The 25,843-nt window shown below is 44.7% G+C and overlaps 1 protein-coding gene across 2 annotated transcripts in view; it reads right to left on the bottom strand.

Moving 5' to 3' along the window:
• Window positions 1-25,554, bottom strand: part of SPNS3 (sphingolipid transporter 3 (putative)) — a 44,758-nt gene extending 19,204 nt beyond the window's left edge. Inside the window, exons 1-8 of one of the 2 annotated variants that reach the window (XM_044993307.1) lie at window positions 25,329-25,554; window positions 19,147-19,212; window positions 17,746-17,882; window positions 16,391-16,542; window positions 14,402-14,468; window positions 12,925-13,115; window positions 9,214-9,366; window positions 3,929-4,118 (exon numbers count right to left, since the gene is read on the bottom strand). In XM_044993307.1, the coding sequence (XP_044849242.1) occupies window positions 3,929-4,118; window positions 9,214-9,366; window positions 12,925-13,115; window positions 14,402-14,468; window positions 16,391-16,542; window positions 17,746-17,882; window positions 19,147-19,212; window positions 25,329-25,554 (1,182 nt within the window). The remainder of the gene's footprint in view (window positions 1-3,928; window positions 4,119-9,213; window positions 9,367-12,924; window positions 13,116-14,401; window positions 14,469-16,390; window positions 16,543-17,745; window positions 17,883-19,146; window positions 19,213-25,328) is intronic. The other variant, XM_044993308.1, reaches the window with a different exon arrangement.
• Between the last annotated feature and the right edge of the window lie 289 nt (window positions 25,555-25,843).

Raw genomic sequence — 25,843 nt, 5'->3', positions numbered from 1 at the left:
TTGATTGAGTGGTGGCAGCGAGAAGGAACCCTACCCTAAGGGTTAGGGTGGTGGCAGAATACCTGCGGGTCCCCATCTTTGAACCCACAAGCTCAAAGTGGGGGTGAGATCCCATAGGACATGGTGGCAGAATACATGCGGGTCCCCATCTTTGAACCCACAAGCTCAAAGTGGGGGTGAGATCCCATGACACACAGTAACACGGTTATTATTTTATTAGGATTAATGCTGTGAATGAGGTATTTGTATTCTTATATAGCACCTATAAAGTAGACTGAATGCTGTACTATGATATTTAAACATGAAATGAGATTCAAGAAAGCCCTGCTATAAGTCAGTCATGTACCTTGTGACATACCATTAACAAATAATCTTTCATGATTGTCTTCAAACTGACTAATAATGCATTGCAACAATGGCTTGCGAAGCTAGCTCATATCTGCCTACAATACATAATAGGCTAGATTTATCCCTCCTCCAACAACTGAAGTCAAGGGAGTTGCACCAAGGATGCACATTTGGTCCATTATTTAAGTCTTAATGGTTCCCACCTTGCCTCAAATACATTATGTTTTACGTCAGTGGCCCTAAATACTGCATACTGTAGTGTTTGGGCAAGAACTTGGTAGCCATGTGTACTGTATCAAAGGCAATTTGTATCACTTTCTTTGCCCTCATTTTTAAGCCCCTTTTCTCCTCCCCTCGCCCCACTGGATTCCAGCACTGTGCCCACTCCAATTGTCTATTTCCTTTCCCGGTTTCCCTTCCCAGTCCCTGACAAATGGGCAATTTAATGCCTGATGGTAGTTTACATGGCACATTGGCTACAATTTCTATGTGAAGGTACCGTCAGCTTTGAAGAAAAAAGACTTACATCAGCCCTGGAGAGTTGTGAATAGGAACAGCAACATGCTGAGCATCTGTCTCCCTGGGGTTCCCTATAACCGTCCTAGGAAAAAAAAACTAAATCCCCTGTCATTTTTTTTTCCTGAAGAGATTTGGAAAAGTATCTTAAGGGCAGCCAACATGCTGTTACATTGTCAAATGAAAAATAAAATAGATGAAGAAATCAAGTTTGTACGAAATCAGTTCCAGCAAGACCTATCTAGGAAAAGGTCAGAGTAGCAATTAATGGGCTGGTTTAAGGAAAACATGGTGCCTCTTTCCTAAAGAGAGTAAAAGTCACTTGGGCAAGAAGCAGACATCACACGTAACCAAGAAAGTCTAAGTGCAGGCCACAGGTACTAATCCCGCTGGACTGCAGCAGTTGGTGACTAAGAAGAGAGTAGCTGCAGGTTGGCTCAAAATGTGGCTTCACTGGGGCAAACTCAGTCCTAAGGTCAATGGAGGTGCACCCATTTAAATCCAGTTTGAATTCAGCCCTCATTGTAATCTGGCTCCTGATAAATAGATAAAATTCAAACATAAAAACTTATCAAGGCACTAAGGAGACAGTACTCAATGCTACAGACAAGTATACTCCTGTCCTGTCAGCATAAGGAAACTTGCAGCTTTGGATGGTGGAATAGATTCAGACAGGTGATCAAACCAAACTACATCCTGAGATGGGATAAAATTCAGACAACTTCGTTGCGATTTGCACTTCCTGCACAAAAACTAATTCTGAAATCAAGAATTGCTGAACTATGCAGAGAGAAAGTAGAGGAAAGAGACTGTTCTAATGGCATCTCCAATCCAGCTGCCACAGGGAAATACTGAAAAAGTCTTGAAATACTTCCATTTCAACTTCCACAAGAGGTTTCTTGTAAGTTTTGATAGACAACACAAGGCTGATGTTCACCCAACAGCTACCTACAGCCAAAGCAACCTTCATAATGTATTCAGATATGGACAGAGCAATACAGCAAGCACTCTTAAGAAACTGTGAAGCATGCAGTTTTTGCCTCAGTAGCTTTCTTATACTGTAAGATATAGACTAGTCTCCTGGCCTCCATGTGGCTGAATTAACACGGATGGGAAAGCCAGCTTCTCTGCCTGCTTCCTACACCACAGAAAGCTCCGATTCAGTGGGATCTTTGAGTCAGATGCACCAGCTGGCAGTCCACCCCAATTCTCACACCATTATGACTTATGCCAGATGGAGTTTGGAAAAAAAACAAAACAGCAGCATAGTAAGTATTGGGAAAGGGAACAGTTAGGCAGCTGTACTTGTAAGAATCAGAAGAAACAAGTGGCAAGACTACACAGACCTCAATAAATAAATAATTATTCTATATTATATAATATATTATCCATATAGAAAAGCTGCAGCATTTAAAGACCCACTGGCCTGTATTTGGGGGGTGGGGGTGACGGAGGAGAGAAGGGAGAAATTATGGCTGTCCATATCCCACTCTGGGATTTCCTCCCAAATCCTGAGAGCAGAGTACTGGATGCCAAACTCTATTCAAAGGAGGATTCTGCCAATATATTTTGGAGAGGATGGTGGTATGTTCCTCCACCCTTTAAAACTGCAAGATTTTAGTGTGAAAAAAGTTTTTCATTCATTAAGATTTTCATCTCATGCTGCTTGGTCATCATTTGATGTCTCATGCAACAACTAGGGAACAGGAGCTGAAAAACTCCTTTGAGCAAATGAGTTTTCATCCAACCATCCATAGTCAGAAATAGAGGCTGGGAAGGGGGAGAGAAGCACTATGATAGGCGGGCAGAATCATCTATGTTTGTTAACATTAGTGCAATACGCAGTTATGATTGTGTGCTGCACATTTAGGTGTAAAAATGTCTGCTAGTGGCAGGACTGTAAACAGATTTGAGATAGAGGCTCTTATAAGAGAAAGCACACAGATTCTCAAGACAATTATATTCTCTGCCATTTACCTCCTCTGAATTTTTTTTTTTTAAAGTCAAGTCCACATTTTGCTCTGTGTGTGTGAAAAATTCATCCTCTTTCCCCCTAAGTGTCAGTGGTCTTTCACTGGGATTATAGATTGCTGAAGAGGCAAAAGGAAAACCTTTCTGAACAGAAGTTATTTTTAGAAGAGAAAGCACTGTGAAAGCATCCTTTTTTGCAGTGAAGTGCTGATTACTGTAATTAACTTTACATGGATCCTATTGTTTATGTTAATTCTGGTAATGGTGGATCTAGAGTCCTTGAAGAGGGCTTGGGATTCCTTTCATAGCTGTTAACAGATTATTGCTAAAATAAGGTTTGCATTCTGTTCATCCTCACAGGGAGTTCCTGCAGCTACTGATCTCTCTTGGTATGTTTCTGCATTCCTCTTTACCGAGAGCAGGATTTAGGCTATTTACGCTTCTGGTTACATCTCCACAGGTCTAAGAAAAGCAGCTAGTGATTTTGGGCACCCAACTTGCTGACTAAATTCTTCTTAACAGGAACTCTGTTTATTGTACAGTGCCAAGCACATTGTAATCATTAAGAGTTCTGGGAGAGAAGAGGAATAGTATCATACATGGCAGATTCATTTAATTAAACACCAAGTTAGGACTTTGAGTTTGCACCTAAATATACCTTTGGAAACCTGGGGAAGTCAAACCACGCCCAGCTAAAGGTGCATTGTAGCCTTTTAGCAAGTGGCCATACTAGGTTGAATAAACTTACCACCCTCTTCAGTACAAAGATGAAGTGCATGGAGGTTAGAAGTCCCAGTCTGCAAAGTCCCCTTTTCCATACGTGTTCTGGCTGTTCATATTGAAAGGGCAGCGCTGCACAATGGGGTGTGTAGTCCCTAGGATGGAGCTTGGAAGTAGAGACTGCAACCGCAGACCAGGTTAGAGCCCCCTGTGCAGCACTTGGCCTGCGGGCTACATTGTGGCATGAGCCATTGCATTGCAAGCTGTTAATTAAATTCCTTCAACTAGACCATTCTGAGGACCACACCCTGCAACCCACCCATGCGATTTTACAAAACCATTTGTCAAGGTTACACAGTTTATCGACACTTACATAAGTGGCAACGATGCTCCGCGCAGCCAGCATGATAGACAGATAGAGAAATGGAGCAGAGGAGAACATGCCCACAGCACAGATAAGAGGGTCGGCCTTAGTGTTTATCTTCTTATATCTTCTTGCAACTGCTGCCCCAGTGATGACACCAACAATTCCCGTCGCGATGGTAATTCCTCCAAATATTAGGCTGGCGGTAAAGAAAAAGGATGAGATGAGTAGGGCAGTAAAGGCACATTAAGGGAGAAGAATCAGTCCAAGTGTCTATCATTGGTTTGTGACCTCAGCTTCTCTTGTATGTCTCAGAGAGAAATGTCAAGCTTCTTTTCTCGCCATCCTTTTTTTTGGTGTTTATTGCACAAAGCAGAAAAGGATTTTAATGGAGAAATCAAATCTGGGCTCCATTTTACCCAAGTCCTCCAGGGCTAAATATATGCTTAGTTGGAAATTATAATTCTGCTATCAATGTCGTGTCCACCAAAGCAGTGATGTGCCCATGCACAGAGCAGGTGTTATCATCTGTGCCAGAGGAAGGGAGATTAACAACCCACTGGGTGCTCCGTCAGTAGGAGTTGCCTTAGAGAGCCATAGATTGAGAGGAGTTTCCAGCCATCCTGGCCATACCTATGAACTGAGCTACTCCCCCTCCCCCAATACAGATGGGGTAGCTTTGTACCAGGCTGCTCTCTTGGAAGTGATCCCATCACATGGGATCATACTAGTAGAACCCATCATAACCCTCAAATTAATCTGGCTCACATGAGACACTTCTCCCACTGCTGGATACAGCTCTTCTTTACATGACAGCTCAGGGCAGACTGAACACAAAATATTTTCACAATGTAGAGTTTCAAATGCCACTCAGTTTTGTTTCATATGCCTGTGAAAGCTGAAGTGCTCCTTAGAAGAACAGCCAGTTTGTCTTCTTGAAAGCAAGACTTATCTTGACTTCCAGTGGGACTTTTGTAAACCCTTTCCTCTATCTCAGATGAGATTCTGATGACAAAAATAAAACTTCCCTGTGATAAATAAGATTTTGGTGTCCCTGATTGTTTAATTTCTCATAGCCTTCTCGAATGAAGTGAAGGCACAAGTGTAGTGTTCAGAACACAAGAGGCTCTAACTATTTTAGCATTCTGGTAGCACGCTATGTGGCTTTAAGACTATGTCTACTCTGCAATTAGACACCCATGGCTGGCCCGTGCCAGCTGACTCGGGCTCATGGGGCTGTTTAATTGTGGTGCAGATGTTCAGGCTCGGACCGGGGCCTGGGCTGTAGGACTCTGAGAGGTGGGAGGGTTCCAGGGCTTGGGCTGCAGCCCAAGCCCATCTACACTGCAATTAAACAGCCCCTTAGCCTAGCCCAAGTCAGCTGGCATGGGCTAGCTCTGGGTGTCTAATTGCAGAGTAGACATACCCTTAAGAAACGGTGCCCTTTCTTGGCTCTCCCTGGCTCTAGGGCAGGGAGATCTGCACTTATACATAGCAGGCTGTGATGCTAAACAAGGAATCTGTTCTTTTAAACTGCAGCACACTGGCTCTTACCATTTCTCCCAGATGATTAGGAGGAAATTAGTTACTAATTATACACTAAAAAGGTGAAGCAATAACTGACAGACAACTCTGTTAGGCAGAGTTCAAATGTACAATAGGCTTACCACTCTTCAGTACTCTAGGCAACCATCACAGTTAAATAGTTCTTCTTAGAAATGACATGGATCGAGCATCAATGGTCAAAAGATTTATTTTATATACATTTGCCTGGTACAGGCAAGTTTGAAGCTCTAAGGTTACATTAGTGTTTCTGAGGGGCCCTGCAATTGTCTTTGGAGATCCCTTTTTATCCCAGAGGAGCTGTGATCTGTAGGCTAGTACTGAAACATAGCCACTCGTAAGATAGAAAAGGAGCAGCTAAGACAGAAGGAGTGGAAGAGGTCTTTTGGCTAAGTGCAGAAACCCATTTCTAGAGATAGTCTTAAAAAAAAAATTGTCATGGGATCTTTTTGAAAACCCCAGGTACTTGTCTGGATACCTCAAGCACCAAATTCAGAACTGTCTGGCCTGCATCCTTGAGGTTTCTTGCATCTCACAGCCACCAGGACATGACCAGGGTTCTACTGATTTGCTTTACTTCATTGTAAACCCCCTACAGGGATGAAGAGTATGGCAAATCACTCAGTCCTTGAAATATCCTGAAAGGCTAGGGATGGCTTGGTTTGGGATGTCCATGACAGATCATACGCCCGATGAGTCACACTTGCATGGAATCTGGCAACCAGTACATAGAGGAAGAGGGGATGGGGAGATATTTTGATGCTTGTATTGTGGAAGGCAGTAAGGGTGGGAGCACAGTATTGAGCAAACTCCACTATCCCTAAGTGCAGAAAGCCAAGGAGGATCGACTTCCTCCACCCTGAAGGAGGAAGGGTTCTGAGAACGTCAAAGCCAATGAAATGTCAGATCGGAATTACAGCATCAGATGCTCTGTCCTGCTGCCTTGCTGGGACACAAAGTAACAAATCCTTCCCTTCCTCCCGACACCACACATCGTTTGCTGAAGGAACCTGATATTTTATCTGCATTTCAAGATCTGTAATGGAGAATTCCTCTCCAGAAGAGCTGTGCCTGCAGATAAATTATTGATTGGTGGAAATTACCTTATTTTGATATAAAAGGTTATGGTACTGTGCCAGATGAATCAAGCCTGATTCACACTGGAGTCACAGTAACTTTGCCACGTTGGCAGTTGATTATAATACCAGAATAGTAGGAAAGGAATAGGGATGTCCACACTTTTACAAAGATCTGGACAAACTGGAGAGCCCAGAGGACAGCGACAAAAATTATAAAAGGTTTTGAAAACCTGACTTATGAAGGAAGGTTAAAAAAACTGGGCATATCTAGTCCTGAGAAAAGAAGACTGAGGAGGGAACCTGATAACAGTCTTCAAATATGTTAAGGGAAGAGGACAATGATCAATTGTTCTCCATATGCACTGAAGGTAGGACTAAACTCCCTTAAACTCTGAATCTGAACCTCATGCTTGAGCCCTTCTTCAGTCAGCAATTTTTCATTACTTAGATGTTTAAATTACTTCTCCCCTCCAACCCAAGTATTCTAATACTGATAGAAATCTGATGCACCTGGAAAGCCCTTTAAGAGAATAATTTTAACTGGGATGCTCCTCAAGAAGCCGAATTAAGGGCTTGTCTTAGGGTGACCAGATCACCCAGGTCAAATATCGGGACGCGGGGGGGGCGGGGCGGGGGCAGAGGGGGGAAAAATGGCAGCAGAGCAAAAAAAAAAAAAATCCCCCACCCCCGATTCCTCCTCCCTCCGCAAGCGCTGGAGGGAGGCCCGGGAGACTCAGGGGAGCACGGGGCCGGGGTGAGTGTGAGTCCAGCCTGGCCCCGAGCAGGCAGGACTCAGGCGCGGTATCTGGAGGGAGAGTACGGGGTGGCCTGCGGGGCCAGGCAGCGGCTGTTCTCCCCACCTGGGCAGCAGGACTCGGGAGCAGCCGCTGCTGCAGCTCCCACTGCCGCGGGGGGAGGAAGCGGCCGCTGGCCAAGCTTGGCAGCTGCGGCTCTGGCGCCCACGAACCCCCCGAGCCCGGGCCTGCTGCGGGGACCCAGCGCGCACGCTGCGCATACCCAGCCCCTGGCCACTCGCGTCTGGGCTGGCTGCCCAGCTGGTGCAATCCTGCGGGCGGCCTCGGAGTGGGGGCAGCAGGCCCCAGCCCCCCGCATCCCGCTCAGGTCCTGCAGGGGAACGAACGGGACTGGGCTGCCGATGCCTCCGCCATGGGATTGCACCAGCTGGGCAGCCAGCCCAGACGCGACTGGCCAGGGGCTGAGCGCAATGTGCGCGCTGCCCCGCAGCAGGCCCGGGCTCGGGGGGTTCGGGCCCAGGCACCAAAGCCGCAGCCGCCGAGCGCCACGTGCTTGGCCACTTCCTCCCCCCGCGGCAGTGGGAGCTGCAGCAGCGGCTGCTCCCGAGTCCCCTGCCCAGGTGAGGAGAACAGCCGCCACCTAGCCCCACGGGCCGCCCCCCTACTCTCCCTCCAGGTACCGCACCCGAGTCCTGCCTGCTCGGGGCCAGGCCAGACTCACACTCACCCCGGCCCCGCACTCCCCTGCGTCTCCTGGGCATGGCATGCTTGGAAAGAGGCGGGGATTTGGGGAGGGAGACAATGGGGCAGTGAGGGGGCGGAGATGGGGGCGAGGATTTGGGGAAGGATCCAATGGGGGAAGGAGGGGGCGGAGTCGGGGCAGGGGAGGGCTCCGGAGCCTTTGCTTGTTTGTCCAGTGTCCCGACCTAACATTGCGGGACAAACAAGCAAATATCGGGACAGTCCCGATAAAATCGGGACGTCTGGTCACCCTAGCTTGTCTACACATGGAAATTGCACAGATTTAACTAATTCAGTATAGCAAAATCAGTGAAAGTCCTGTGGGAACACCTGAATTGGTATACTTGTGCATAAGCCTGGCTCTAAGACTTCTACTTCTTGCAAGGGCTGCTGCTTGTCTGGGACACCCATCAGAGATTCAGTGGCATCCAAGTAGGGATGCACTGCAGATCAAGAGCTGATACTTCTTTGTAAGGAGGGAGCCAATTCTGCAAATCCAAACTGATTTAGTACCATCTTCTAAGTGCTGTTTAAAGAAGTTAGTATGTTGCCCTGGATTTTCCTCCACTACAAGTCAGCTTCATCTGGGAGAGATCAGAGCCTTTCATCAATGGCTGATTTTAACCCTTTAGTGAGATGGCACATTGTACATGAGCCAAGTCAAGGCATTTGAGAAGCATTTCAGGAGCAAGCCAGCATCTTCTCCTAATTAGGTGATCCACTCACTTGGGATGAGGAGCAGTCCCTTAGGGCACCCCAGTTATTAGGTTCTGTTGCAAGAAGTGTACAGCAAGAGTAATTTAGTCAAGAGATTAGCAGTGTAATCGTAATATGTACAATTCATCTCTTTCCTCAGACAATTTAAAGCAATGTACAGATGAATTATGCCTCTTTATAAGGAGGGCATGCTGGCATTAGTTCCTGGCTCCATTATATACTACCTGTGTGACCTTGGACAAGTCAGTTATCTGACTCAGTTTGTCATCTGTAAAATGGAGCAATACATGCCTTCTCAATAAGCGTTCACAGCCACATCCCACTCTTTGTCTTTAGGAAGAGAAAGCCCATGACAGCCATTAGCATTTAGAAACATGGAGTGTTCATATATGCATTTCCTATATCCTGTCTGATCTTTTCAGAGTGAAGTGTGCCTCACCTGTTGGGAGATTTGCATGGCTCCTGAAGGCATGGAGGTACAAGGTCATGGACTACCTGAGCCCTGTCAAGGAACAGTGGTACCCATAATCCCAGGGCTCCAGTCACAAAGGCCATGGCTGTCACACCCAATGAAGACCAGATGAAACTTCGGCTGTCACACCAAAAGAAATAAGTATTAGTGCTAGTATGATCAATAGTTTGAAAGAATGGGGCATGGGAAGGAAAGGGAAGTCCAGCCTGGGTATCTAGGGTTCTAAGTAATCAATATGAATAGATTGCTTCAGAGAGCTGTTAACATGAGTAACTTCCCTGTTGATTATGAAGCTCTGATTATTGAAGAGATCAAATATATATACACATACACTTAGACCAGCAAGTGTTAGGCATTAATTAGTTACGTGAACTATTGCTTTCACAGTGTTAAAGTCCATCTTTAGTCTCTTGAAGATTCACACCAACCTTTACTGCAGGTAGGCTCTGAAAGAAAAATTAATGTTGGAAGGTGGGTGAAAATGACATGACTTGCCAACAGTTTGAAAATACAGTGCACAGAGAGCCCTGAGTGCCTCAGGATGATTTGAAATCTGTTTTGTTGCCAATATACACAAGCACAACAGTTTGGATGGTCCAATAGTTAAGGAAGCAGTTGAGAAGTTAAGTGTTACTGTATCTCAAAGTGTCATAAAAAGTATACATTATTTCTTAATCAGCCTACATAGCTTTCAAGCAGAAGGGTAAGCAATGTAACAAGCTGTCTCTACTGGAAGCAATTAGAACTGTTAAACTGTTTCACAGACCCCCTAGGACTAACAGAAAGTCTACTTTAGACTAAGGGGGCAATAGGGTAAGGATGACATCTTAGTATAAGACAGTGGTTCTCAACCTTTCCAGACTACTGTATCCCTTTCAGGAGTCTGATTTGACTTGCATATCCCAAATTTCACCTCACTTAAAAACTACTTGCTTACAAAATCAGACATAAAAATAAAAGAGAGAGTGTCACAGCACAATACTACTGAAAAATTGCGTACTTTCTCATTTTGTCTGTATGAAATTTTAGTTTGTACTGACTTCGCTAGTGCTTTTTATGAACAAGAAAAAAAATATCTAGTTGAGTTGATGTATCCCCTGGAAGACCTCTGCATACCTCCAGCAGTATGTGTACCCCTGGTTGAGAACCACTGATGTAAGATACATGTGCTAGATGACATGTCACAACCTCCCAGTGACCCAGGATTAGCAGCTTAGTACCTCAGCTCCTCAAGACACATGGTTCTAGCACTTGAGTTAATGAGTTAAATTTGCGGTAGTAGGTCCCTTATTCTTTGTGGATCAGTCACTAGAGGCTAATAGGTCACATACATACACAGCCAGTACATGACACTAGGCGGCCACAGATCTGTTACATCACTAATGTTTGAAGACTGACCTTCTGATGAGTAAAGCTTTGCATTGCATGCATTGGAACAACCAAGGACAGGATCCCTTTTGGCTCACCTAAGACAGCAGTTGCCTATAGACCACAAAAATACTGATTTGGGTCTCAAGTGTGATTATTGCACAGGGTGCAAATAAAGAAATGCCAGTCACCAAGTGGAGGACTGTGCTCTAGTCTAGTGTCCAGCCACTACTAATGAACCACAATTCCATCCTCCCAGGGGATATTTCTCCCATAGAGATCATATCTCTATGGTGGCGAGATATGATCAAGCCTGGTTCCTAGGAAAGCAGAAGATGGAGTTTGTCCTTAAAATAAAGGGAGCAGATAGGAATGCATTTGAAGGCAGATTACAATGTTAGTCTGGCCTGGGAGAAAGAAACTTCATGCAGGTAAACAGTGCCACCCAGAGGATAAAGAAAATCAGCTTTTCCAGCCTTTTGTAAAAGCTGATGTGGTTAGCTGGTCATACATCAGAGGATGCACAGTTACTTCACAAATCTAAGTCCTGATCTTGCAGGATCTAGCTCCCTGATATCATAAGGCACTGCAGCAGACTATTCAATACATGCAAGACTGCCTGAGAAGTGCTGATACAACATTCCTTAGGAGACACCCATAAATTCAGCGCCATGAAAAGGAAATGATCACACAATGCTATTAACACTAACACCTAGGCACAAAGTTCAACAGCACATTGGTCACAAGTAATGGCACCACTGAGAGATATGGAATTTCCTGTTCTTATTTTAACCCTGCTGCCAGCCATGTCTTCCTCTAGGCACTTTTCAGAGCTGAGGAACTGATACTCCATGGCAACAGATCCTGAGCCCAGCATTCCCCTAAAGGAGCAAGGTTGGGAGAGGCAAACATGGACTACCAAGTGTAGCCCTGCTCAAGTCACAAATGGTAACAAACATATGCCCAATAGTAAGCACTTGCTGGGGCAGGCCCCTGTTCTGGAAGCTCTTAGGCGAAGGGAGGGCCTTTTACTCTGATTGCAGAAGGCATTATAGATTCAAAGGGCTGAATAATTATTAGCAATAGTGCGCTGCTCCTGCTGCTGCAGAACACTAGGAATGAGACAGATTCCATCAGAAAGCCCCACAGGGCATTCGGCAATTTGAATTGCAGCTTGTCTTCATTTGTTATTTGTATTACTGTAGTGCCTAGGAACACCAGTCATGGACTAGGACCCCTCTGTGCTAGGCAATATGTCGAAAAAACAAAAGACAGTCCCTGCTCCAGAGAGCTTATAGTCAAAGTATAAAGCCAGGACAAACCGGGCGACATGAGGCAGCGGTGAGACAATAATAGTGTAGAATTATATGGTCTATTCCTAATTTGCAGGTGTTTAATTAGCTCTCAGACCTGTTATAAAGACACCTCGTTTTCCACTATCTCCTGTCATCTGAGACCTCTGAGTACACTATAGAGCATAAAGTCTAGGGCCGTAAGGCTACTTTGAACTGGGATCAACAGACTGTAGCACAGCTCTTTCTGCCCTCTAATGTGCTCTACGTGCTTGGATCTGAAGGAGCATCTGGATTGTTCATCCTCATACCATGACTCAGAATGTTGCAACCTAATTGTCAAAATACCCAACACTTGGGACCGCCCCTTGTTTGTTGGGGTGAACTCTCAGCACCTAGGAATAGGATTATGTTTGGTCTACCACAAGCAGGTGAGGAGTTCCTCTACACTGGATTTATATTTCATTTGATTCTGACTAATCACAGCAACAGATAGCCTCAGGGGAGACCACAAACATTTGTACATGCTAGGGATGGGCCAGAGTTGTGAAGTTATACCCCTGAACTGAATCCCAACATAGAGGCCCAAGGCTGTTAAGTTTGGAGGCAGGTTTGGATCAGGTTTCAAACTGCATGACAGTAGCAACTAGACTGAACCAGTGCTAGAGTTCAGGCCCATTTCTAAATTAGATAAGCAATTCTAACAGGGTCTCTCCAGTAATGAGTGAGCCAGACATCCCTGTTCTCTCTGTCCCAAAGACTGGCTGCTTTGCATCTTTCTTTCCCCTCATAGGGGGAGAGTGGCCAATACAGATCAGTTCTTAGTCTCACAGGTAGTATCCCAGTAATTAAGGAATGGGGATTCATTACAGACATCTCTGTGATCTTACATGCCCTACAGCACATAGATGCAGAGGACCTGCATGTAGAATATGGCAGCTTTCTGAATTTGGAATCGCTCTATTGGTTTAATAGCCTTTTGGGGCGGGGTGTAGCCTTTGCAGCCATAGCCACCTACTTCTTGCTGAGGGATTTGACATCGTCACACCAGGTCGTGCGGGCAGTACTCTGGGCACCGGGCTTCTTATCTGCTCCCTGAGTTGTGCTAGTGATGCTCTGGCCTCCATGTCCTTCAGCTGCATCTTGGGTTGGATTAGGGACCAGTAGAATCAGAAGAGCCACTGCTACAACACCCATGCAAGGAGTTATCTGTAGAGACAAAACTGGAGTAAGGTCACGGTCACCTTTCCTCTGATACTGAACGTCAGTTAACAGCAAAAGAAAGGAACTGCATTGCTCCTAAAGATTTTCCTTTGGGGAATCTGCAGACAAGCCTAGACCCAGTTGCATGCACCTAGACATGATTAGCTTTTCTCTCAGGCAAGAAATCCGTTTGGTGATGTTGGTGAAAAGATGCAATATGTTCCCCAACTCTTATGCATTCTCCTATGCAAAGGCACTGTCCCCTTCCCCATGATCCCAGAGAAAAATGTAAGGGGAGGGCTCCCCACGATGCAATGCTGGGATCTCGAGTGGGAGGGTCACCAGATATGGGAGCTGTAGCATCCCTGCTGCACCTAGAAAAGCATTCACACTCACATGCACACTTCTAATCCTGCAAGTACCTCAATAGCGGGGTTATTCAGGACACTTTGAGCAGCATAATGTAGAAGAACTGAGCTTGTGACTACAAGTCAAGTATTCCAGAGTTCTAGTCCCAGCTGTCATTCAAACCCCATGTCCTCTTTGCCCCACTGATACTGACTGACATACTTTGCAGGTGAATTAGGAAGATTTATCAAAATACTTTGAAGATGTGAAATGTCCTACAATGGCAGAGCATTCATCACAGCAATCTGACTAATACAAGACTGGAATAGGGGTTATTTCCAGCAGTATTTTCGCAAAACTGGTTCCTCTTGTAACATTTTCTCTGCATAATGACATGATTCTATGCCAAAGTGATGACCATTTTAGTTTTTAGGTGCCTTTGTTTGAAAGGGCCTCTAGGCTCAGCACCAGCTACCCTTCAGTCCACTGTAGCTCTTCCAAATGGTCTTTAATTAAGGGGTGCCTATGAAGCTAAGGAGGATGCAATGCCACACCTAAAAACTGACTGAATGGCAGCTCTGCAGTTCACCCATCCTTGCATTGAGCACAGTTACAGTCATGGAACCTTAAAACATCCCTCACCCTCCAGAAAGCGTTCCATTAAATAGTGATTCAGGTAAGAAAGGGGCGCTTTGATGGAAGGTTCTAGGGGTGCAACTCTCTTCTCTGTTGGTAACTATGTTCCCCTCCATTTATTCTTATATTTTGTTTCTTTAAAACCCTTTTAACATTCTTGTTGAAACATAGTGATCAGAGAAGTCCCTGCATACTGGATTGAAATCCTAATGATACAGACTCCAATAGGCTATATGGATCTCAGTCAAAACCAGGATTTTACAAAGAGTGGATCAGTACTGAGCAGTGAGAGAAAGGGACAGACTCACCCTGAATGCCCAATGCCAGTGGCCAGCAATCTGCGTTACACTAGATGCCAGAACATAACCAAGACCACTGTAAAAGACAAAATGGGATGCCAAGACTACATTAGTTTCCATTGGTGCTGTGAGACCCCAAGACCCTGCAGGGGTAGGATTTGTACTGAGAGGAGCATAGAGGAACATTTTTGCAGTCATTTCCTAGCAGTGAGGCCTATTCAATTGTAGCTCCCTGGGAAATTAGTTGGGTTTAGTCACTGTAACCTGCTCAGAGCAGGTTTGAGATGGTGATAATATCCAAGCCACATTTACATTAATATTTATGCAAGTATGCTGATGCTGAAAAACAGGTACTGATTTTTCATAGTACAGACACATTCTGCATATCCCTACTGTTGAATCACAGGTGGTCAGGCTACCTTTCCCTCACAGGACAGATTTGGAGTGCAATGGGAGACTGGCCCTTATCCAGCAACCCCACACAAAATGTTAAGATTGGGGAGCAGCTACCCAATCCTGTTGGACTATCCTAGAAAAAAGGTTTCCCAGGCCCAAGAAGGCACAGAAGCAATGGGATGATGCCTCTGGCTTGCCCACCCTCCCCCCATGAAGGTAATGGTAAACGGGGGGTGGGAGGGAAGGGCAAGGCTAAGAAGCAGGGTAGGGGAGAGTATTATTCAGCGTATCAGATAGAACAGGGGTGGGCAAACTATGGCCCGTGAACAGTTTTAAGCTGGTCTGCGAGCTCCTGCTGGGGAGCGGGATCTGGGGCTTGCCCCGCTCTGGTGCTCCAGCTGGGGCGCAGGGTCAGGGGCTGCACCACATGGCTCCCGGAAGCTGTGGCATGGGCCCACTCTGGCTCCTACATGCTCCAATGGCCGCCTCCGGCACTCCAATGGGAGCTGCAGGGGCAGTGTCTATGGACGGGGCAGTGTGCAGAGCCACCTGGCCATACTTCCGTGAAGGAGCTGGAGAAGGGATATGCTGCTGCTTCCAGGAGCCACTTGAGGTAAATGCTGCTTGAAGCCTGCATCCCTGAGCCTCTCCCCACACCCCAACCCCCTGTCCCAGCTCTGATCCCTCTCCCACCCTCTGAACCCCTCAATCCCAACCCAGAGCACCCTCCTGTACCCCAAAACTCTCATCCCCAACCCCACCCGAGCCTGCACCCCCAGCTGGAGCCTGTACCCCTTCCCACACCTCAACTCTCTGCCCCAGCCCAGAGCCTCCTCATGCACCCTGAACTCCTCATTTCTGGCCCATCTTGGAGCCCGCATCCTCAACCAGAGCCCTCACCTCCTCCCGCACCCCAATCCGAACTTTGGGAGCATTCATGGCCCACCATACAAATTCTATTCCCAGATGTGGCCCTTGGGCCAAAAAGTTTGCCCACCCCCGAGATAGAAGGTGTGTTTCCTCTGGGAGTAAACATTTATTCTGTGTAATTAGACCCAAGCATCCAAATCCAGGCAGCCTACACACAGGTTCACTGCTGCGAGACCCTGTTTGGGTAAATCATATGAATTAAGCTCTGCAATGGTTCCTTCCTTTAGCTTTAACTGGGAGACTGAGATCTAGTCCTGACTGTCACTAACACATGGTAGGACTCTTATCTATAAGACCATTATTTTCCCACTCTCAGAGGTGGATTTTTTTTAAGAAAACAAACCACGTTTTCAGTACCTTATTCTTTTTATGTGTAGAGATGTTTGAAAAGTGCAAGTTTTTCATAGGACATTAAACAAACAAAAGAAACTTCCCAGACAATATTTTTAAGGAAAAACCAAAAAGCTGAAGAGCTTTGGGTATTCTAGAAAAATTCTGCTTTTCAGTTTGCTTTCGTTTTATTAAAAATATTTCAATTTTTCCATGAAAATCAAAGTTCTCCATCAAAAAAAAATTTGGTCAAAAAGCCATTCTTAGTTGAAAAAGTAAACATGAAAAAATTCAATTCAGAAAGTGCTGCAAGAAGTGCCCATTACTGGTGAGCAGACAAACCTTCCAACTGGGATGAAGATATAGAAGACAGACAACATCCAGGTCCTTTGGTCCTTCTCAAACAGGTCCGCAATGATGGTAGGTGCTATGGTGGAGTAACTGGCTGTGCCGAAGCCAACAAATCCTCGTGAAACGAAGAACATCCAGGAGTACTGGGGACAGAAGAGGCCTTGAGATCCAAAAAGCACACATGAAATGGAAACTACCTTTTAAGGAAGCATGTTTCTCATGGGATGGGAGTTTAAGACCTGGTCTACACTAAAGTCGCCTTAAGTTACGCTAGTTAAATTATGTAACTTAAGACAACGTAGTTTAGACTGACTTACAGCAATGTCTAAACCGCGCTATGTTGACAGGAGATGTTCTCCCATCAACACAGCTTCCGCCTCTCAGGGAGGTCGAGTATTGATGTGAGAACACTCTTCTGTCGACTTCAACTTATCGTGTCTTCACCAGACCCACTAAATGGATACCCCCTGCATCGATCTAGCCAGTAGTGAAGACAAGCCCTTAGGGTAGACAAGGTCTCAGCTGCCTCTGCCATAGTCGTTACAGTTACCAGTGTTTACAACAGGGAGAACACTTCGAGTCCCCTATAGTTACTAAGGTAGCATCACTAAACTGGAGGATCTAAGAAGGGCGGCTGAAGTAACTGGGCCAAATCCTGCAATGCTTGGCATATATTCATTCATGACTCCCATTGACGTCAGAGTGCTGTCACCTCCCACACCCGCACCACCTCCAAGCACAACACTGCTTTTCAAGCTTCCTTCTGCAGCAGCATGTGGTGAATTCTTGGGGTGTCACCAGGGAGCACTACAAGGCATGATCATAGTTTCACAGATTCACCAGCCAAGCCCATACACCCTGATGCACACGCTCAGAAAGAGGGCAAGGACAAAGCTAAGGATACTGCAGCAGCAGCTACAGAATAGCTTCACTGGTGTGTTGTGGCCTGGAAGGGTCAGGATATCATTCCCTATAGAGCTTTCCTGCACAAAGCCCATTTACTCATGTTTCAGGGAGTAAGCTCCAGGGTGTTGCCTGAAAGCTTTTACAAACTATAACATGATCAGAACAAAAGTTCCATGAGTCACTGCAAGGGAGGGAGGATAGCTCAGTGGTTTGAGCATTGGCCTGCTAAATCCAGGGTTGTGAGTTCAATCCTTGAGAGGACCACTTAGGGATCTGGGGCAAAATCAGTACTTGGTCCTGCTAGTGAAGGCAGGGGGCTGGACTCGATGACCTTTCAAGGTCCCTTCCAGTTCTAGGAGATAGGATATCTCCATTAATTTAATTTAAGACTCAGGCAGCTGATTTCTAAAAGTACCATTCCAAATAAGCAAGTGACATACCGATTCAGTGATGAATGAGCTGCCTAACGTCACGCCTGACCAGAGGACGATACCAGCACTGAGGATGACTTTCCTGTTGTATCGGTCACCAAGGTATCCAAAGAAGGGTGCAGACACCAAAAAACATAAGATGAAGACTGCAATCCAAAGCAAGAGCAGTGACAAGGCTGGCCAGATTATTCTTATAGCTCCCCTCGCTCCCCAGAGAGAGATGCCATGTGCTACTGTTAGTCTTTAAGGTGCCACCGGACTCCTAGTTGTTTTTGTGGATACAGAATAACCCAGTTACCCCTCTAATACTTGACATATGCTACTTATTAGGCGGAATGCCCAATTTTGAGGTTGCGCAAGTGCAATTCATGAGTAGAGAGCTCTGAGCCAACTCTCCAGATCCAAACAATTCACATTTTTATATCCCTGACTCTTCTCTAGATACAAGATGTTTGGATTTATTAATTCTGTTTTAGGCAGTGACTTTTCTAGCTATTGAAGTTTACAGATGGAGATGACAGAGCCCATGAACAGTGAAATACATGTTTAAAGCAATAAACTGGATGAAATGTGTTACTAAGTTACTATTTTATATACATAGCTGAAAGATTCTTCTCCCAGGTACCTCAATAGACCATAGGGGGACACTGAAAATTCAGCCTAAGGTTGTGTCTCCAGACTCTGCAGCTACAGTTCAGACACTGTCAACCCATTTTACTAGTTCATGTCACCATCCAGAATGGATTGGTTATTCCCAAAATATGCTCCAGAAACAGTACCCCTTAAATACTTTGAATTCAGTTAAAGAGTTCTAATTCTGGAACTAATCATTTTACAGAGTCTGTTTTACTTTTAACTGTCAGGTATCTTTCAAAGGGATTACACACAATGACCACTTTATGTAGAACTTTCATTCATGTCAATTGCTTTATAGAAAAAAGAGCTATTTAATTGGTTGTTTATACTCTGGAGTCAATGGATTTTACTAGGTTAGAATTTTACCTGTTGGGTTCAGGGCAGGAAGCAAATCTCTTTTCCAATGGTAACTTCAAGGAGAATTTATATGCAGAATTTTATTGCCCAAGTTGAAATTCAGGTGAGAAACCAAGTTTAACCCCCCCCCCCAATTCTTATGATTTAAGTTCCGTAAGAACTTTAGTGGTGACCACAGTCAAGGACTTTCTTTACTCCTGGAAGGCTGCAGGCTTGGTCAGATTTTAGCTAGTGACTTTCAGTCTCTTATTTGTGATCAAACTGACTAAACATTTTAAAGGTCAAAGCCGAAATCAACAAGACAGTGGGGAACTGGAAAAAAATAAGGAGCAGAGACGAACTAGACTGCACTTTAGAGACAAGCAACATGGATGTGGAGCAGGCTAAGCTGCTCCCAGGAGTGTGACATCTCTTTACCTGTCTGCAGTAAGCCTGCAATGCTATCACTGATGTTGAAGTACTTCGTTATATCTACCAGCACCCCTGCAACAAAGAGAAAAATCATAATTATGCAGCTATAGCAGAATGTATCATTCCACAGTAGTTGCCATTTTACTCATTTGCAAACCTGAAGACTCACTTCAAGTCAAAGGGTTGCACAGAAGTGGTGAGTTGGCCCATTAATTTTCCTCGGGGCTGTAATTTTTAAACTGAAGTGTAATCTTTAAACCCTCCATAGCATCTTGTATACATTAATAAACTAGTTATGATGAAGTTTCCAGCACTTTCTTCAGGCAATTCATAATCATCCTACTATTGGAGATCTTGCAAAACACAACTCAGCCAGGATTTCCATATAATTTCTACAGAGCCATGTGTGTGCATAGTGATGTATAAACAGTTTGCAATTCAAGGTTTAGACTAGCGGTTCCCAAACTTGGTTCGTGGCTTGTTCAGGTTAAGCCCCTGGTGGGCTGTGAGACTCTTTGTTTACCTGGAGCATCCATAAGTACGTCCGCTCGCAGCTCCCAGTGGCTGCAGTTCGCCGTTCCCGGCCAATGGGGGCTGTGGGAAGCGGCGGCCCATCCCGTGCCGCTTCCTGCATTGGCCGGGAACAGTGAACCGTGGCCACTGGGAGCTGCGAGCGGCTGTGCCAGCCGACGCTCAGGTAAACTCACAGCCCACCAGGGGCTTTACCTGAACAAGCCACGAACCAAGTTTGGGAACCACTGGTTTAGATGGACCCAATGGGAAACAAAATAGAATAGATGGTAGTTTAATTTAGTGGGCTTTTAGCTGCATTCAGCTAGAGATCCTGAAATGTTTAGGATAAACAAAAGTCATTTCTAAAATTCTGTTAATGAAAACATTTTAACATTTCCAGTGTACAAAGGTGCTCTGATTTCTGTCTCTCTCCAAAAAGAGTATCAATGGTTACAATAGTCCTTATTACAAGTTGAAAGCTTAAAAAAAAAAAAAAAAAAAAAAAAGCTCTAGTGATTGGTGTAGTAGTTCTCTAAAAATAGTTTCCACCATTTGGAAAGACTTACCCTGACAAGAGCTTGATGTTTTGTATCCACATTGTTGGGGTAAACTGAGGCCCATGTAGGAGAGCAATTTTGAGACAAAGGATTTTTGTAATCCCTATGACACTGACAAACACCACAAGCTTGCAGTGATAAATAATTATTTGACATCTCTGTATCGGTTTATATAAAGGTGTGAAGAGCTGGTTGATGTTCTTCCTGACTTCCTCTTAACTAATTGAGACTAGTGGCAAAATTTGAACATTTCTAGTTTATTAAATGTTTGTTAGTTTCTTTCAAAACTGTTTGACTTTACATCAGCAACAAAATAGGGGAAAATACTAGGATTCGACATCATATGGATGCATTCAGTTGTGATAAAACATGGCATTTGCACAATATCATGACCATCACCATTTTTAGGCTGCATTTGTAGCTAGCACACACTTATCTTTTAATCACGCACCAGCCCTTTCCTGAGACAAAATTTAAAATAGACAGCAGAGGCTTAAACAATAAAGAAACAGGAATGTATTTGTATTCCTTTAGTCCAGAGGTCGGCAACCTTTCAGAAGTGGTGTGCTGAGTCTTCATTTATTCACTCTAATTTAAGGTTTTGTGTGCCAGTAATACATTTTAACGTTTTCAGAAGGTCTCTTTCTACAAGTCTATAATATATAACTAAACTATTGTTTTATGTAAATAACATTTTTTAAATGTTTAAGAAGCTTCATTTAAAATTAAAATGCAGAACCCCCCAGACTGGTGGCCAGGACCTGAGCAGTGTGAGTGCCCTGAAAATCAGCTCACGTGCCGCCTTCGGCACACATGCCATAGGTTGCCTACCCCTGCTTTAGTCTGATGATAGAGGATATTTTAGCAATTTCTCACTTCTTGTATTACTTGGTTTAGTTTATTTTTATGTTTTTGAAAAAGGAATTTAAAGAATTTCAATGAGCAGACATGGTGCCACTCTCTAATCTCCAATAGCGTGGTAGACAAGCAACTGTTGAATGTGGCCTACTTTGACGACTGATTAAAGTGACTTTGAAATGAGACTAGCAGCAACACTGAGATTCCATATTTGAGTCTTAACTTCTTCCGATTATATTCTTGCAATCTCCCTCAGTGACTGGAGAGTCTATTTTCCTTCAATCATGTGTACATATCATGCGTACAATCCCTGTGCCTTCATTGCAGAAAACACAGGTGTAATTGAAGGCAGAACTTGGCCTCCAGACGCTTTGCTTTTAGTGACTGTGTAGATCTTCAGACTTTGATTTTCATATCTGAGATAAATTTGCAGGGCTTCAAATGAGAAAAAACACATGGAACTCCAGTGACATTTTTAGTCACTTTTCAGAGCAGAACCCCACTTAAATCCTGAAGTTATTTCAATGATTGAGACAGACTTTTAATGGTCAAGATTTTACCACACTAGAAATCAAACTAGACCCTTTTATCCATGCCTCTAGGGTAGAACTGGTAGAACTTGGTAGCCATTTGTCAATGCACAGCACCACTGATCAACAGGAAATGCAGAAAGTAAAGTATCAAAGTAAAACTGCAACTGGAATTGCGAGTAGAATTCTCCATACATGCAAACTGAGCATTCCAACCCAGACTAAATTTTTTTCTGTTTGAATGCTACCTAAAATTATCCACCTAAATAATTCTTTAGCTTTCACATACCAAGCTACACAAGTCAATAGGAGCCAAAGATGATCAGCACCTCTGAAATTCAGGCCAGTTATTTAGGTGTATAACTTTTAGTGGGAACCAAGCTGGAAAGTATTGACCTTAACCCCCAGCAATGGGATTACAAACAAGAGGGGCAAAGTTCAAATGACGTAATCATCAACACTTGAAGAAACATTTGCCAGATTCTATTCTATCCTATCCCCTCATATAATTAGCTGCACACAAACAAAAGGTCTCTTATGGCTGAGGGTCAGAGCAAAGCAGATTGTATCTTGAAAAGAACTGTTAAGAACAGAAAACCACAACTTCTCCATAGCCTTCGGTTCCCTTGCAAGTTGATGCACACAGCTCCTACTTTCCTGTTCAAATTTATTAAAAGCCAAACACTTTGGGTATGTCTATACAGACTTGGGCTAGCAGGACTCACAATAGCTCAGACACAGATTTGATACAGTAGTGGGTAGGTGAGATTCTGTGGCCTGCGTTGTCCAGGAAGTCAGACTAGATGATCATAATGGTCCCTTCTGACCTTAAAGTCTATGATTCTATAATAGTGCTCTAAAAATAACTGTCGACAGCATGGGAAGTTGCAGCTCAGGCTGGAACTCAGGCTTCCCTAGGCTTCAGAGTCTGAGTTGCCACTTCCCATTGCTATCGACAGAGCTACTTTTAGAGCATCAGTGCAAACCCCAGTAACCAAAGTCTGTCAAACCTCACTGGGAGGCTCGCTGCCACGGGCTGTGTAGACATACCTTTTACTTAAGGGTTCTGACAGCCAAAGAGATAAAGTTAAAAAGGAAGGTGGCTGATGCAAGAATTCTGTAATACAGCTTGACTTCAAGCTGATGTACAGGATATTGCTATACTGCATAGGTAGCAATTTTAACTGGCAAACAAAAGGGGATATATAAATCTGAGAATAGAAACATATTCAGTTAACTCCTATCTTACAGTTAGTGTACAGGACTGATCTGTTGAATGCTTGGGTTCTAGCCCCATCTCTGCTATCGAGTTCCTGTGTTATCTAGGTTGTGTTAAACTGTACCTCAGTTTCCTTATTGGTTAAGCTGGGGTGCCATCACTGACTTCAGAGGGGTGCTGTAAAACTTTCACTAATATGTGTAAAGAACTTTCATATCATAGACTGGAAGGAGCTAAAGTAGAACAGTTCTAGTAATGTGTTGAATGACAATGACCATGGCCAAGACTTCGCATATCTAGCCTCTGTCAAATTCATTTTATTAACATCCAATATTTTCCCTCATGTGTGTTCTTTCTCCTTATCCCCACTTCCAGTTATTCTGTCCATCCCCTATTCGGTTCCTAGCAGAGGGCCAAATATTGGATGCCTGAGCAAAAGAAAATAGTAGGAGGATCAAAATTCCCATGAAGGACTGCCTTGTGGCAATAACTGCCTTGCTACTTCATTCAGCTCATATTCCTATTTGTTTCCTATTCCTGGCTGAAAAAGGAGCCATGTTCATTTCCCCAATTATTCAGGGGAAAACAAGTCTGAACCCACAAACAATGTACAGCCCCAGCCCCTCACCGTTGCAAAAACTGCTTCCTGTGTGAATTAAGTCTATGGCACATATAGTTTCATCTTACTGCACAAAATAACTCCCTATCTTGTTAAGGGCAGTCAGGCATTTATTTAAGTCTAGACTGATGACCAAACCCGCAAAGACCTTGACAAACAAGGGACTCAGCATTGCCAAGTTAAATTTGCTATTTTGTGTATAAAACGTGTGTCTGCTAGGTAGAGAAACTGAGGAAATTCCAGTCTTCATGCCCCATCAGAAACTGAAAAAACACTGGCAGGCAGCCTGGGAAACTCATCACAAGTTTCCATTCTTACCTCCAAGTTGAGGGCAAGCTAGCGGTTTGCAGGTGAGGGAGGGAATGGAGTAGAAATAGGGTTTTGACACCTAGACGGGAAGAAATCCCACAGATCACAATTCATCTGAAGAACCATGGCTTCCTCACCATTCTCCAGATATCCAAATTGCAACAAAGCTCCACTAGAAGCACTACTTTTATCATGGTTCCCACTCATGCCTTGGCAAAAACCATCCTCCTAAGTCAAAATGATCTTATTCAGAGAACTATTTGTGATTTTGAAGGGCAATGAAATGGAGAATGGGTCTCCTCTAGCCTCAACTCCTCCCGAAGTTATGTGAAACTCCTAACTGCAGAGATCACATAGTTTCCAGTGGGCCAGAAGATAAAACCAGCCTTTCCCTATCAAACTTTTGGCAAACAGAGTAGGTTTTTTGCTCCTTTAATCCCCTCCATAAGAGTAGAGAGTCAGGGATGATCTCATCATTAGTCCTTTTTCAAGCAAGACTCACTAATTCCAATGGGAGCACTGTCTAAAGCAAGCAAAGAGGGCAGTAATGCCCCACTCACAGGGCCGGTGCAAGGATGTTTCGTGCCCTAGGCTAAACTTCCACCTTGCGCCCCCCACCCCGCGCCCCTGCCCTGAGGCGCACCTCTCCCCGTCCTGAGGTGTCCCCCTTGCGGCAGCTCACCACCCTCCGCCCTGAGGCACCCCCCCCGCCCCAGCTCACCTCTGCTCCGCGCATGAGCATAAGCACGAGCACCCCGAGCACGCCATGGCTGCTTCACTTCTCCCGCCTCCCAGGCTTGCAGCACCTAAGCTGATTGGCACCGCAAGCCTGGGAGGCGGGAGAAGTGAAGCAGCCACGGCGTGCTCGGGCAGGAGGAGGGGCAGGGGTGAGCTGGGGCGGGGAGTTCCCCTGCGTGCTGCCCCCCCCTTACTTGCTGCAGGTGGCCTTCCCCGCACCCCCCTGCCCCAGCTCCCTCCGCCTAAATGCCGGTGGCAACCGGGGTGGCCGAAGATCCAGCCGCCGCGGTCGCTGGCAAAGAAAATGGCGCCCCCCAAATCCCAGTGCCCTAGGCAACTGCCTAGGTCGCCTAAATGGTTGCACTGGCCCTGCCCACTCACTTCCCCAGGCAGAGGGGAGAAAAGCTTACTGAAGGCAGATGTTGTGAGCGGCCTGTCTACAGCCCCAGAAAAGTATCTTTGTCAAAGCTCTGCAAAATCATTACTTAGAACCAGATCAGTTGCATTTTATACCTGGGTTCCATTTATAAATGATTTAAGAGTTAATAAATGATTAATGCATGTTATATGCATGTTAGACATGAATAGTTGGAGGTTGCTTAAAAGTTTATGGACCTTTAACAATTATTAAAAATCTATAAATGGCACCTTGACAGGAAGTGTGACCAACGGACCAAAGCAAACAAGTGAAAAAAAGTGTTAAACAGTCTGTGCTTCTGAATAATTTACTTTTTTTACACAGATAAACAGCTTTAAGCCAGATGTTTCCCCATTAATTGTGGAGTGAACAGAGTTCCTGAGAACTATCATTTGTTCTTTCTAAGAGAGAGCAGGAAGAGTCTTACCTGGTACAATAAACCAATCCATGTAGTTGAGTAAGTTAATATAGCACAGCACACCAACTGCTAGGTAAGATCTCTTTGCTGAAATTTTTCCTGTTGTCTGTAAGAACTGAGCAGTACTTGTAGTTGGTGAAGTAGCTCCATAATTCTGTGAGCCTGGGGGCTGCTGGGACTGCAGGTCTGTGAACTCGCTCATTTCACTGGACCCCTCTGGCACAGAGTTCTGCATGATCCACCGTGCATAAAGGCACCACAAGTTTCAAACTATTTTCTAAGTGCATTAAGTGAAGTCTCAATTTTGCAATCAAGTTATAAGGAACTTCACCCAACCCAGTGTAGTCATTTCCTGAAAAGATGATCCTCCCACAAGTCTAACCACTTGCACTGAAAATTAAGGTTCCAATGATAGAGCTTCTACAGGAAAAGGAGATCCAACCCTGTGGATTTTGCTGAGAAATTTAAGTTGTAAAATATAGTCTACCTTGCACTCAAGGTAAGATTGGACAAGGTAAATACAA

The sequence above is a fragment of the Mauremys mutica genome, chromosome 19 (assembly GCF_020497125.1).
Source record: "Mauremys mutica isolate MM-2020 ecotype Southern chromosome 19, ASM2049712v1, whole genome shotgun sequence".
Taxonomy (NCBI): domain Eukaryota; kingdom Metazoa; phylum Chordata; order Testudines; family Geoemydidae; genus Mauremys; species Mauremys mutica.
This window is presented reverse-complemented; position numbering and strand designations above follow the sequence as displayed.